This window comes from Cuculus canorus, chromosome 21 (genome assembly GCF_017976375.1).
Source record: "Cuculus canorus isolate bCucCan1 chromosome 21, bCucCan1.pri, whole genome shotgun sequence".
In the NCBI taxonomy this organism is placed as follows: domain Eukaryota; kingdom Metazoa; phylum Chordata; class Aves; order Cuculiformes; family Cuculidae; genus Cuculus; species Cuculus canorus.
Window position 1 is genome coordinate 7116572 of NC_071421.1, and position 14687 is coordinate 7131258.

General features: G+C 48.3%; 1 protein-coding gene across 5 annotated transcripts in view; it reads right to left on the reverse strand.

The window, feature by feature from the left end:
- Positions 1–1455: 1455 nt before the first annotated feature.
- The window catches only part of PAX7 (paired box 7), a 108980-nt gene continuing 95748 nt past the window's right edge, over positions 1456–14687 (reverse strand). For all 5 annotated transcript variants that reach the window (XM_054085839.1, XM_054085838.1, XM_009556195.2 and 2 more), the window contains 2 exons: positions 9345–9591; positions 1456–5179 (listed from right to left, as the gene is read on the reverse strand). In XM_054085839.1, the coding sequence (XP_053941814.1) occupies positions 5064–5179; positions 9345–9591 (363 nt within the window). In that variant the 3' untranslated portion in view covers positions 1456–5063. The remainder of the gene's footprint in view (positions 5180–9344; positions 9592–14687) is intronic.

Genomic DNA, 14687 nt, shown 5'->3' on the forward strand with positions numbered 1-14687 from the left:
ATTCAGGGCTTTGTTTAAAGGCAAAACGCTTTATTATCGACTGCTGAAGCCCGAAGCCATGTATTCCTCCATAGAGTTTCAAAATATTGTTCCGCTTGTTGGTGCCGGGCTTTGGCCTTTAACGAAAGCCAGGTGCCTGCAGAGCGCAGAGTCAGCGCGGCAGCCTGGTCCCACACTGCCCACCTTCCTCTGCCCAGGCAATAAATGAATGCATAAAGAAATGGTTGTGCTTAGAACAGGCCAGGTAATTGTTCTTCCCTTGCAAAAAGCCACAGTCAAATTAAATGTTTTATTTATTTCCGTAGCTTTGCCATGTTTTCATTAATGAATGAAGCCTACGATTTTGCTTTTTCAGCAAAACCATCTGCAGTTTGTAAGCGTGTGTGAACATTTCTCGACTCACCAGCTTTTCTCCTCGTGCTTGGCGCGCTGCAGGGTGAGTTAAGCACACAAGGCACCCAAAGACACTTTTAATCCTTTTTTTTTTTTTAATGTATAACAGTTATGCCTGAGTTACAGAGAGACACCTACAGGCAGCAGGTAGTTAAAGCAAATACCAGTTTCTCTTTCTACTATACTACTCCATATAGCTGAATAAATTATGGTGCGATTATATATATACACACGCACGCAGGCAGGCACACAGGCGCACGCAGACATCCTCACTCACAGGCATACACATGGAGCAAAATGGCTATGAGTCAAACACAGAAGCAACATATCCGCAGTTACTAGGAATAAGGAATGTCCTATAGTGCTATGTAGATATTCCCCAGGTGGGTGTATGGAGGTGTTAGGGATGATGGGTTAGAAGCATTAAATACACAAAGTCTCTGAGTGACAGGAGCCAATCTGCTGAGTTACTGGACACAGTGAGGAAATGTCCATTTTTGTGATCTCAGGTGAAGGCAGGAGCATGGCAGGGGTGTGAGGAGGTTAAAGAAATCCACTCGGCGTTGTTCCTTTCCCCCAGGGATGCCAGTTCTCGCCTGCGGGCACGGAAGCAGCGTCGACCTGAGAGAACGTCTCTGGCATGCATTCCTTCGCTTGCTGGTGTGTTTGGATGAGGTGCAGCATGGTTTGTGGATTCCCAGGCACCCACAGAGTCACCAGAAGTTGAGTATCTGCTCAGTCCCTGTTTGGTCTGCTTTGAGCGACCACAACTGCACGTTCCTCAGGGTCCTGCTGTCCAATGCTTGTCCGCTGCCAATTGCTACTCTTCCATGCTCAGGGTTTTTCTGCCTTCGAGGCACCTCCCTCTGTTCTGTCCCTCCTCCCCCCCACCTCATCCCCTGAGTTTCTCTCTTTTCAGCAGAACTGAGGTTGGCAATCCGTAAAACAAAACAAAACAAAACAAAACATTTAGACTTTCATACATGAATGAACCTTAAAACAAAACAAATAAACCAAAAAAATTCCCCAAATCAAACCCATCCCACCCCAAATATTCTGGAATGTATTTTGAAAACACATGATAGGCAAATTTCTACAGTTCATCCCCCCTCCCCCCATGTTTTTTTTTAACTAGCACGGCACTCACTGTGTTTTTAGTATAAAAAAATGTCAACTTTCTATAAACATACAGCACATGAACAAATTTCCAACTAATGTACAAAGTGCGACCACGAGGGAAAAGTCAGAGAATAGCTATTTGGGCTAGCATGGGGCGGCTTTCATATTCCTCTAAGAACTCTATTTACAGCGGTGCCCAGGTGGTCATGGACTTCCTGGTGAAGGTAATTGGCAAATAGGTATCTACAGCGCTCCCTCTTTTTAATACTCTTTATGCAGGAGGTTCTGCACTCTGCACTGAAGTCCTCCTCAACAGCATGCTCTCTCTGAGGACCAAGTGTTGAGGGATGCTTGGGAGAGGAGTATGCACACACAGGAGAATTGATAATGGTGGGATGAAGAGAGCCAACAATTCTTTGCGAGCAGGAGCAGCGGACAAGCATTCTCATGACAAACTGAAACTTTCCTTCTAGTTTAGCAGGCAGCGAGGAATGCATTTGGTCACAAATATCAATATAAAGAACAAGGGACTGGAAACGTCTAGGGTAGATGCAGGGCCAATATTTCCCACCTACAAACTCCATCTGCCAGTGACAAGGAGGATGCAAATCCGAAAGTGGTCCCAGACTGGGTGATTACTGGCATTTGTCCTTGTCAATGCTATTGAATGTGGTGCACAAGAAAATAATGTGCTCTGATGTTTTAGCAATCGGAGTGATACTGAGACACAGGAGCAAATTCAGAGGCTTCAGTCGTTAATCCCCACACTGGTGTCTGTCATGGAGACACCCTTGCTCTGGCCCTCGATCCACCAGTTCAGGTGTGGCTGAAGGTTACTCTTGTTGGGAATGGCATTCAAGCCAGGACTGGAATTCCGTTTGGAAAAGCCAAACGGAATCAGCTCTACCACATAAACTAGCATCTTCCATTGCTATCTGAGATCTGAAACTGGTGCAAAGCAGGGAAAGTGCTTCAGCTAACACGACTCCAATGCTCCAAGGCATTTTGGCTCCTCAGCCGCCTCAAGGGAATTGGTACCTTTGGCCTCACCAGTCCATCCAGCTGTAGGTGCTGTATGTTGCATTGAGAAAGGATGGGAAGAAAGCAAGCTTCAAGTGCTTCAAAAGCTTTGTGATCCAAGGAAAGTATTTTCCAACTAGAGGGAAGTCTTGTGCATGGTACAGCTGGATGAACAGAGGCTGAATTGGGATCTCTAGAGCATAAATGACAGCAATACAGCCTTTGGGTGCAGATGTTGCCCCGTGCAGAGCACACACGTATGTGAGAGGCAGAGAAGCCAAGCTGATGTATTAATACACTTTTAGGAATGTAGAGCAGGCTCTGTCACAGCCATAGAGTAAAGCTGATGAAAGCCATGTGTGGCTCAGGTAGGATGCTGAGCAACGAAAGAAACACAACTCTGCTTTGGTCAGAACAGGTACTTGTCCACACGGCTCAAGAGAAAGTGGTTTGGTGGTTTGTGATAAATGACGTTGAGGCAAGGCAGGGAACAGATCCCCAGAAAAATGTTTCAGTTGCAAAAAGAAAGTCAGATTATTTGAGAAGAACATAAGAAACAGCAGCAACAGAAGGAAGCACAAGAGAAGTGTCTCCTTTAGCAACCTAGGAGCATATGGCCAGACCAGAGCTGATCTGACCACTTGGTCCCCCGTTATCGCCAGTGGACAAAAGCAGACATTCATTATCTTAAAGTAGACATACCATATAGTAAGCATATTATGAACTCTCTACATCTACAATATGTAGATGACTTTAAGTATTGCTTGTTGCCATTGAACTGCACACACCAGCTACTGGCCGGCACAGATTCTGTCACTTGGGGCTGCTACCTCAGGGGCAGCTCTCCTTGCCCTTTCCAGGTCAAATTTCAGCACGTTCTTGAAGTGAGCCCTCTCAACACAGGAAAGTGAGGGGAAAAATCTCTATAATATTAGACCTCTGCTTAAGAATCATCAGGGATCATCACCATATGCAAAAGGGAAAGTAAGAACCCATGTGAGTCATGAGTTAGCAATAAACACTTATTGTTGGCTGCTTTTATCCAAATGGTGGGATGAGCAGAACTGTGAGCCGATTCAAAAGTGAGAGCACTGGCTGCTACAGAAAAGTGGTGTGATAAATCCAGAGAACACTATCTGGCTTAGAGAGGGAGAGGCTCCACCACCAAATGAAAAGGAGAGGGAAGGAACTTAGACATGGAGTTGTATAGATGGACAGGGGCAAGCATTTCTACTGGTGGCTCGAGGCCAGGGAATGCCATTGGCAAGGACAATCTTTTCTGCAGTACAAACAGGTGCAGTGTTGCAGCTCAGAGCATTTTTCCTTCCTAGCTGCTGTTACAAAGACTCTTCAGGGCATCTCCCCTCTGACTCCATGGCCACATCCACCCAACAGTGAGATGTGGGAATGCATCTTCAGAACAAGCACTGTTTTCTTTTAGGTGGCCCTTTCCTTGTCGAAGGATGTGACTGTGCATCCCGACCCCTCTGAGCAGGCTGCTAACGAACACCTCTGACTCTTCCCTCTCTTCTCTTTGCTCTCATGGCCAGCTTCTTTCCTGCTGAGTGAAAGAAAGGCTACGCAGTCCTCGCCTCTCTTGACTGGAAGGGCAAAAGCTCCGACCCGATCGGGTGTATTTGATGCCCTTCCTCTGTGTGTGCAAGGCTGATGTTCGCTATCACATCTCCTGCTGTACCTGTTGCCCGTGTCTTTTCAGTGATAATCCGATCTAAATTGGTCCCAAGAGGAAAAGTAAATGTTGCTTGTGCCCGTGCCCATAACCTTCAGTGCTCATGCAATTTACATTTTCACTTTGCAAAGGTCCCATGCTGGACAGACTCACATCCTGCCTCTGCTTAGCAGCGATCTGGCCTGCTTTGGCCCTGCTTTGGGAAGCCACCACTGAGAACGGCCGGGTAGAGTGGGGAGGGGAGATTTGCTGTCACTTTAACATGTTTTTCCGGTTTTGTTTGCCTTTGTGTGTGGTTTTTTTTTTTTTAAACAAGTTCTTATATTTGGTCCATAGGTCTTCTGTGGTCCTGAATTCTATCACTCTAAATGACCAGCTTGATTATTCCTTCCTATACAACATTCACTCAACTTACAGGATTGGAAAGAAAAGGAAACAGAATGAAACATTTCTTTTTTTTACAAAGAAAAAGAAGATCGATTTGGCTTTGACTATGCCAACTACCTAGATCAATGGAAAGTCCTTAAGCATGGGCAAAATGCCATGGCCAGGTGGGTTAGAAGGAGGGCAGGAATGTAGAGTTAATAAATGTACCCAACCCATTGTCTCTGGCCACAGGAGTCAGATCACAGAGGCCAGGCTTGCCTTGTGCTCTGGGAGGAGCTGGAGACTTGGAGAGCTCTCCCTTTCTTTCCCGTCTCCTTCACAGCTCAGGTTGGTGCGAGATGGAAGGGAATTGGGAAGGAGTAGGGTCCAGGTACAGGTAGATCCCTGGAAGGCTGGTGGTGTTTTCTCCAGTCGTACCAAGTTGCTGGAGTGGGTTGTTGACACAGTCGGATCTTCAGTAAGCTTGGCCTGTCTCTACTGGTAGGAGGCCCAGAACGGCTGAATGTTCTCCCAGCTTCATCCTACGCTGTGTAGACAGACTCACATTCTTGGCCAGATAATCAACAGCAGCTGAAGAGGAGAGGAGAAAACAGTACAACGTGAGTGTTAGCATTTAGTGGAACCGAGGCATTTGGCTTCATAGGATGTGGAACCAACAGACTCTGCAGACTCTGCATGTGTAATGCAGCAGTTGTCACAGACATGAGGGTGCTGTTCCACTCCTAGGAAAGAGTGCAAATGGATGACAGCCCTGCAGAAGCACTGGCCAGGCCAGATGCTGCTGGGTTTAAGCGGAGCTGCAGTAAGCAGAGTGCGCTCCGCATGGGCTGCTGCAGTTCCTTGGATCTCTCCATGGACCTACTGAAAAAAGCTCAAATTCTACTTCTGCCACGCAAAATGCTGTTTACAAGAGGGCTGTCTGAGACAAGCCGGAGCAGAAAGCCAGTGGGATAAGCCTTCCAGCCTCATCTCTCTGTGTCATCCCACAGTGGCAAAGCCAACTCCTGCACTCAGTGGTGCTGGTGTTTATGATTACAGAGAATTCAGTGGAAGCTCACCAAGTCTGGACAGGGTTTAACCAGATTCGTCCACTGCATGCTGACTCATCCTTGTGAGCTCTGCTGCCTGCCTCCATCCACCTTTCCTAAAGGAAACTACTTTGCTCATCTCCATCTGAGTGGCAAACACAGCCACAACTCTGGAGGCGATGTGTGAACCTGTATCCCAGCTTCCCAGACTGCCCCATGGTCTGAGGGGGAAGAGGACCGGGGCAGGATGGTGACATTACTCATTAGCTGAGCCTCAGTCAAAGTCTCTCCCTTTCACTGGCTTTAATGTCTCAAATTAGATTAATAAGGAGCTGGCAGGAGATGTACAATCGGTGCCAATGAGTAAACAAATTTCAGCCATCAACGTCTTGTCAGATGCCTGCCCCAGAGGAGGTCCCTTCCAGGCACAAATTCTTATTAGACTTGTCATATCTATTAGAATTCCTTTCACGCTTCTGCGTTCCATCACCAGCATCATTAACACAGCTCCGGCCTTTGGGAACCACAAGGACCACATTAATCTGGCATCTCTGCTCCTCACCGGCTGGGACAGCACAAGCTGCGCAAGTGCTGGCAGGCTGGGATGGAAGAGAGCAGGCTACGCCCAGGGGCTGAAGCAAGTCCTGCTGGGCCACACAGCTTCTGCACGCGACAGAGGCTGACAGGAGCTGAGCTAAGCAAGTGGAGTTGGAGACTGGGATGCTGGGGTAACTCCACTCGAGCGCTGGGCTCTGCAATGTTGTGTTATTACTGTCTACAACTATCTGACAGCAGGCTGTTGTGAGGTGGGTGTTGATCAACAAGCGACAGGTGATAGGATGAGAGGGAATGGCCTCAAGCTGTGCCAGGGCAGGTTCAGATTGGACATCAGGAAAAATGTCTTCACTAAAAGGGTTCTCAGCCACTGGCAGAGGCTGCCCAGGGAGGTGGTGGAGTCCGCATCTCTGGGAGTGTTTAAAAGACAGGCAGATGAAGTGCTTAGCAATACGATTTAGGAGTAGACATGTACGGTTGGGCTTGATGATCTCAAAGGTCTTTGCCAGCTTAGTGGTTCTGCGATTCTATGGTTGTGGTGCCTCTGTCTTCAAAGTGGATGCACACCGGATTAGACCTCAAGCTATGGCTCTCATCTGCACCTTGTCAGCTCAGTCCCCTGATATTTCAGGTAACCACATTAAAGGATGTCTTTGAGAGGCTGTAGGTGAGGAGGAGAGTCATTCCTTGGAGACACTCTGTGTATATGTTGTTGTGCCACTGTGGCTGTTGTCACCTCCGGGGAAATCCAGGCGAGTGCTTGGGAAAGGAAGGGGGTGAATGGGCAGGGCTCTGGGCAGACCCCAGCACAATGGAAATTTGATGGCAATCCCATCCTTCTGAAAAAAAATCACGCTAAACTCCCGATATTGCTTTCTGTGCCAGTGGAAGGAGTTCAAAGGCACCAGGGTATCCCACAGCAGCAGTCAAAGATAGGGGTTTGTTGGTTCTATACAGTGGAAGCCAAAATAAAACCAGAAATTTAAGGAAAGTACTCTGGGTGTTTATTTGGTTATGTGAGAGAGAAAGTGTGTCTAATTTTGTGTATCTAAACCAGAGAAGAAGCAGGAAAGGAGTGAGGAGAGAGAGACTCTCTGTAGGCCAGGTCCAGAGCACACTAAAGCTGCAGGGCTCTAAGTTCTCAAGCCCTGATTATGTGCCCAGTTATACAGAGCCTGCTCCCACCATAACAACCCACCGTTCTTATTATATCAGTGCTCACTAAAAAGAGTTTTGACACTTTTTGCTGCATCACAGGAAGAAGAAACATGATTTGAACTGCATATCAAAAAATAACGATCTTGTGGAGGCCACCCAACGGCATTTGAAAAGAAGCAGTGAAGAACTGAAAAGCAGGAGGGATGAGAAGTGCCTTCTAAATACAACATGCACTGAGAAAGGCAAGAAAAAATGTTGTCATTTCAAGGTCAACTTCATGTAAAGGATTGCTCTAACAGGACTAATTACCAATGAAAACAGTTTCCTTGCATAGAGATGATTATAAAGGGGGCTCATTGTGAGAGAGGTTTATAGTGAAGTGGATTTCTACCTCACCTGTACAGACCTGTAAATACAACATCTATACACACATGTGTACATATGCAGAACTTACTGCTTGACACAGATCTCAGCTCAGAAGAGCTTGGTTTGTGCTGCATCTGCCATGCAGCGAGGCGTTGGCTTTGGGTGTCACGCTGGGTATGACTCCACTTGGGTGATGCGTGATGGCTTCTCTCCTACCTTCCTCCCACAGTGGGAAGAACGCCTTCCTGATGAGCTACCTGCGTGTCTGTCTCCAGGAATGGGACATGCCTTGGCTAACTCTGCCAACCACACAAGCCTTGCTGCTCATTGGCAACCTGAATGCCCATGACTGTCGACAGGAAAACATTCCTGTTTCAAACTCAGTCCAGTGAGCTCAAAACTGAACCTGTAAATTCAGCGGGTGTCTAGCAGAAAAGAGAGTGCCACGTGACAGGGATCAGGGGACGGAGCAAATAAAGCAACATAAATAGGGCTATGCAAGCAGTTTTTCATCAGCATAAGGAGAGGCCCAAGTGAAAATTCCTGCAGCAAACCAAGACAAACCCTTCTTTCTCTTTCCTTCTCTTTGCTGGTCAATCTCCCTCAGAAAATGGAGCTCGTCCTTCTTATTTTATTTTTTACACACATGGGTGTGACTAACGTCTTGCCCAAGGGAATCTTTATTGGAAATACATGGTATTGGAATTTGTTTAAGATTTTTATCAATAGCACGTGTGTCCAGCATCACATCCAGAAGCGAGGGGAAGGTCAAGGGGTCACAGATCAAACTCCCGAAAAACAAAAAAGGGAGGGGTGGGGGGAAGCTGCTATTGATCCCGTCTGCCGCCACAGCCGGTTCTCATTTAGCTGGTGAAGTTAAAGACATTAAAGGGCTGTGACGGAGAGGGGAATAAAAAGCCACAGCCAAATGGAAGGAAAGGTCACTGAGGACAAGCTATGGGCAAGCAGGAGTGCTCCCGGAGGAAGAGGATGCACCTTTAACCCTCCGCAGATCACTCTCTCACAACACCACACTTATTATTAGTTTAACACCGGCAGGTGAGCCCTTTGCCAGGCTTGCTGGTGGTTTGGTGACCCAGCCATTCTGGAGGAGAAACAGCCCCTCCCAGGGTCCCTCTGCCTTTCGGGTCTGAAGTTGAGGTTCAGGATTACAATTCCAGTCCCACTTCAGCTTTTGCAGAAACACCGTCAGTGGTTTGTAGCAAAACCTCTGAGCAAGGACCCATACAGAGGGCAGGAGAGGAAAGCAACACACACAGTTCTGGGTCACTAAGAGATGGCATTCAAATTCCAGCAGGATGAGCATGATGCAGGGCTTTTGGAGAAACAAGAGTCAGAGATGGGGAAAGGAGAGAGGTCTGGAAGTTGTCCTTTCCTAATACAAATGTTTTATCATTTCAATTGAGATGTTTGAATTAGACTGCAAGGGTGTCGGGGAGGCTGTGAGGAGAAATCTCTATCTGTGTTTAGTGGAAAGATTCCCTTTTTCTCTCTACGTGGACAGATTTTCATAGGAATCCCTTCCAATACAATATCCATCCCTTCTTACATTTTCTCCTTCTCTTCTGCTGTTCCCTACACAGAGGGAATACAATCAGCGCACTTACTTTGTCCATACTGTCCATATTGGTAGCCAGCCACTGGGTCCACACTGTAACTGGTGGTGCTGTAGGTGGGAGGACAGTAGGACTGGGAAGTCGGAAGGCTGTCCACGGACTTGATGGAGTCGCTCCGCTGGCTGCAGCTGGCAGAGATGGAGTTGGTGGTGTCCAAGCCACCGTGAAGGGGAGAGATGGAGAAATCAGCCTGGGGTTGTGGAGGAACCCCACTGGGGTTGCTCAAGATGCTCATCACCTGGAGAAACACAGGAGACAACAGGTCAATGTCTGGAGGAGAAAGGGTGAGTGCACAGCTTCATGCATACCAGGGAGAAATAGTCTACATACAGTGCTGTTCTATCAGTATAATACACAATATCAATAAAAGCTTGGCCAGGCTGGTGAATGAAGTTCTGCTCCCACTAAATAACATCAGGCAGACCCTACAGTTGACTCCTCTGTGTCTAATGCTGCATTTGAAAGATCTCAGTAGGGACAACTGAGAAGTTCCTTCCCAGCACACTCAATCTTTGGTCTTTGGTCACTGCCCTGCCAACAATGTGAGCTGTGCAGTCCAGGATGAACACTGGAGAAAGGAATAAACATGGGACAAACCCACTCAACATGCACTGCCATGGACTAGCACCCCTCCCTTCCTGTGCACAGCCCCCATGGAAGTGGAGACCCATCAGATGGGGCAAAAATGCCTATTTTCAAAAAGGGACGCTGAAGATTGCCCCTTTCTTTGGAAGTCTGAGTGGGGCTTGGTTTGCAAAAGTCTCTAACCAAGCCAGACACAAACCCTACTTGGCTTTGATGTAGATTCAGCTTTAGAGACTGAAATGTCAAAGTTCTATTTTCCCTCGAATGTTAAAGGATAACAGGTCCTGGCTCGGCTCATTTCAGTTTAGTGTTGGGTTTGAAAAAGTAATTAGATTTGCACACAAGCAATCTTCCTGCTTTGAGACCTGAAACAGATGAACTTAGGATCTCTTTTTTTTCCCTCTTTGGCAACAAAAATGCTGGATTTGTTCCCGCAAGTGAGGTTGGGGTAAACCGCTGCCTACGGCCCTTCACGCAAGGATCCCGATCTCACCAGCGCTTTAATGCAATTGCCTCCTGCAATCAGCAAAATTCCCCCTGGGGCTTCCAAGTTAAGAGTGTAAAGAGTTTGCAGAAGCGGATGGTGGCGAGGGGAGGAAGGGGACTCCTGATGCCTCTTGGTTGATCTCGGCAGCCGCCGCAGGCGTGCCTGGCTGTGTTTGTGCTGGGAAAGGAGGGGGAGAGGGACAGGCAGTCACCTCGGGGGGGCCAGGACGGCGCTCAGATGCTGAGCGGCTGAAAATCTCCGAATTTAGCATAACCTTATTGACATCAATTAAAGTGGCAAATTGGAAATATTTGGAGCCTGGCAAGTGGTAAAATGAGCCCTTTATCCCCCACCAGCGGCCTGGTGAGCTATTGTGCAGAGGATACATTCTCTGGAAGGACACAAGAAGAGTTGTATAGAGTGGCGTCTGCCCTTCCTGCTCACCCCGACACCTTTCCCATCCCCTCCTCCCTCATCTTCCCGCTGGAGCAGGGGCTTAGGTTGAATGACCAGCTACGCACTGGCCTTTGCTTTCTAAAGCTTCTCCTCCCCCCCCGGAAGGACTCTGGAGTCCCGCAAAGATGCTTTCCCTTGATGTGATGCCACCTCCTGACTCAGCCAGCCTGAGATCCTTCCCGGGCATTTGTCTGTGAGGGAGATTTGAGAGCAGGAGTGGCTGAACCCCCGCAGAGGAGGAGGCAGTGAGGAGGTATTGGGGGGGGGGTAGTTAAAAAGTCTGGAAAATCAGTCTAACCCCAAGTACTGGGTTTGTCTGCAGTGCAATACAGAGAAATAGGAACAAGCTTTGAACAAACTAAGAGCAGCGCAGCAGCGGCAGCACAGGAAGGGTCTGTTAACCCTCTGTTCCTTCAGAGCTTTCAGCCTGCACTGAGCTTAGCGTTTGTTACTGGTCCTCGAAAGTTAAACCTGCCTTTACTGTCTCTACACCATTCCAGACAGAGCCTAAAACACCTTCAGCTCTTCAGACCCTCTGGGCACGGCTTTTGAGCCACAACGATTAGGCCTCAAGGTATCTGGATGAAGTTGTTTAGCCACAACAGTGTGAAACGCGCCTGTAGAACTCCCTGCCCATGACAGACCGAAGACTGAAAGACAGATGGATGAAGAAAGGAAATTGCATTTAAATATTCAAGACAGAGTGGATTAATATGAGAATAGGGCTGTCATGCTTTTCTGTGTGGATGTAATGTAAACGCCTCTGCCTCAGGGCTTATGGAGTGGGGAAATCATGGGAGCACAGCCTGAAGGGAGGTTTTCCAGCTGTAAAGTTATTTGTAACCTTCCACTAAAGCTGGGTCACGATCTTTGATCTGGCTCAGCTGCAAATCCTCCTTCTCTGCCCCTCGATCCCACTGGCTGCTGACAGACCTCACAGCTTCAGCATCACCTTCGCGGTAGCTGTGACACCCTGCACCTCTTTGCCCTGACAGATATCCAGGACACTCACGTGTACAGGAGCCACGAGACATCATCAGATTTCATTTGCAAGCAGAATGAGATGCTTAAAATAATAAACAGCGTTCTTGCATGTGCAAAAACATGGACATAGGAATGCCGAGTTGTTTTTGGAAAGCTCTGGCTGCGGCAGTGCAAAGCCAGGCTGTTTCGCCTCTCCCTGCCTGAGCTGTCCGGGTCTGGCAGTGCTGTTGGATTGCGGATGCGCCGCTGAGCCCTACAGGTGCAGAAAGAAATCCTGTGCTATAAAATAAAGAGCAACTGGAACCACTCACGGAGCAGAGGGTTTTCTAGCGCTCTCCCTCCTGGCCATCTCCCCAAAAGACTCAGCTGCTTTGTATTACTCTGAGAAAATAAAAGGCTCTTAAAGCAAGCAGAAGTCATATTAACACTTCCGCTAAGGCCCTTTTAAAAAGAAAGGGGAATGTAAAGCAATGTTGGTAAATGAAACCCAGATTCACACTCTTCAAATTCAGAGGAGCTGAGACCGGAGAAGACACTTGCACAATCCTACTAAAGACGGTAATTGGCTCTAATCAGTCAGGATGGGAACCAGTTTCTAATCCCAGCTCTGCTACAGGCTCACAAGGGCTTGAGCAAGTCACTTAAGCCAGGACTCAACTCAACTAACCTTAGCTGTGTGAAGTTAAGGTACTAGTCTCTGCTAATCCTCTGGAATCCCTCTACAGAGAGACTGACATTTCTGAAGGACAATTCACACCATCCTAAGACCCATTTCTTAAAAGGCTGGGCAGAATTTCCCTCTGGAAATCTATATAGAAACATATGGATGCCAATAGTTCATCACAATGATGACGGAGTGGTGAATGGATACATAGCTGTGCGGAGGTTGGAGAGGGGAGATGCTGGAAGGTGGCTACAGGATGCACACCCCTGCTGGAGCATCCCATGGAGGTTGAGTGGCTGACTGCTGCAGATGGCTATAAATTGGACAGGGGAAGATTTAGACTAGACATAGGAGGAAATTCTTCACAATAAGGGTGGGGAGGCCCTGGCAAATGTTGCCCAGAGCAGTGGTGGCTGCCCCATCCCTGGAGGGGTTCAAGGCCAGGTTGGATGGGCCTCGGGCAGCCTGATCCAGTGGGAGGTGTCCCTGCCCATGGCAAGGGTGCTGGAATTAGATGGTCTTTAAGGTCCCTTCCAACTCAAACCATTCTATGATTCTATGATTCCATGAGCCCTGATAGAGGCTCTGGGGCTCAGCTGAGCCAGGAGCCCCAAAGCCCTCTGTTCCCTTTTCAGCCATGCTGATCATTGGGAATATCTGCCTTTTCCAGGCACGCTGAGAGCTATTTGAGGCTGGGCTCCCCTGAGATTCGGTTTATCAGAGGGCGGCATCCGATCTTCCCCATCCCAGGACATAAAGGTGTTAGAAATAATAACAGTGAACCAGAGGTTTCTATTGCCTCTCTACTACACAACCACCCAGCACGGAGAGCTCTACGCAAGCCCTCGGCAGGCCCATGTTATCAGCCTTCTTGTTTCAGCTGGATAAACTAATTTTCCAGGCAACTTTTGAACTTGGAAAAGTCTGGGGCATTTGGAGAAATCCCCTCCTCAAGAATGCAAAGTCCTTTTACCTTTTCTTTTTGACCTTGCTTTCTTATAATTTATTACTTCTTGGTGCATTATCATCACTAACTAAAAATCAATACCCACTTCACATCTGTAAGGCTTTATCTGGAGGGAAATCTGCTCCCTGTCCATCACAGTGACTGACAGCCGTACCTTTCCCCTCCCTCTCATCACTTGTCTCTCTCCCTTTTCCCATCTCTGTTCCCTTTGCTGCTGTCCAAAATCAGTCACAGGCATGGCACAGGATTGCACTTCGGGGTAAGTCAATAACAGCCACGGTGCTGGGAGCCTTTGGCCATGTTTCTTGCTTTTCCAGAGGTCATTTGGCATGGGAAAGAGGAGGAAGGGATCTCAATATGTTGGGGAGACCAAGGTTAATGCACAAAGACCCTCCTGGATGAAAGAGCCAGCCCCCCCGTTGCCTCCTGATGCCGCCTCCCTCCCCACCCTCAGCTCTGCAGCTCTCCCCCGTTCCCCCCCCAGGACGTTTCATCACTCTCTCCCATACTTTAAAAGAAGGGGAGTTAAAAAAAATGTAATTAATTCCCTCCATTTCTGAGCCGGCCCTCAGGGCCTCTGGCCGTGGAAACTGTAGCAGGGGAAATGTGCACCCTTTATGATAAACGAATGCGGCTTTGCAAAGAGAAGCGCAATTAGGGCCTTCGATCTGTGCAATCAGGCCTTTGGATTTTAGGTTTCGGGGCTTGGGGGGGGACATTTCAGTGTATTGCGGAGGGGCTGGAGGGGCAGACAACGGATAGGGAGAGATCCTGCTTAGATAGAGGAGGGTGTGAGGGAAGATGAAGGGTTGCAGATGAGTTCCATGACAAACCCTTGCCCCAGCGGACCTGGCTGCTGCACCTTGGTGGTGTCTGCAGTCAAGAGGAAACACCAAGGCAATCCAGGCTGTGTTGGATGAGCCATACATCCTCATAGTCCCCACACCTCCTGCCCTGCATCGTTGGTTTGCTTGAGGCCTGCTAAGATGCCCAGCTGATACTGACATCAGATCTTGGACATAGCTTTACACCCACATTCAGTGATGCTACACTGCCTCACGACCGGGCAGACCCAGAGGTGTCCTAAGCAGAGCAAACCCAAGCACACAGAACAATGCCGAGGTGGGAGCTCACGGACAGAGTTTCCCAGAGTGACCCCAGATTCTGTGGTGTCTCCAACTCCAGGCACCT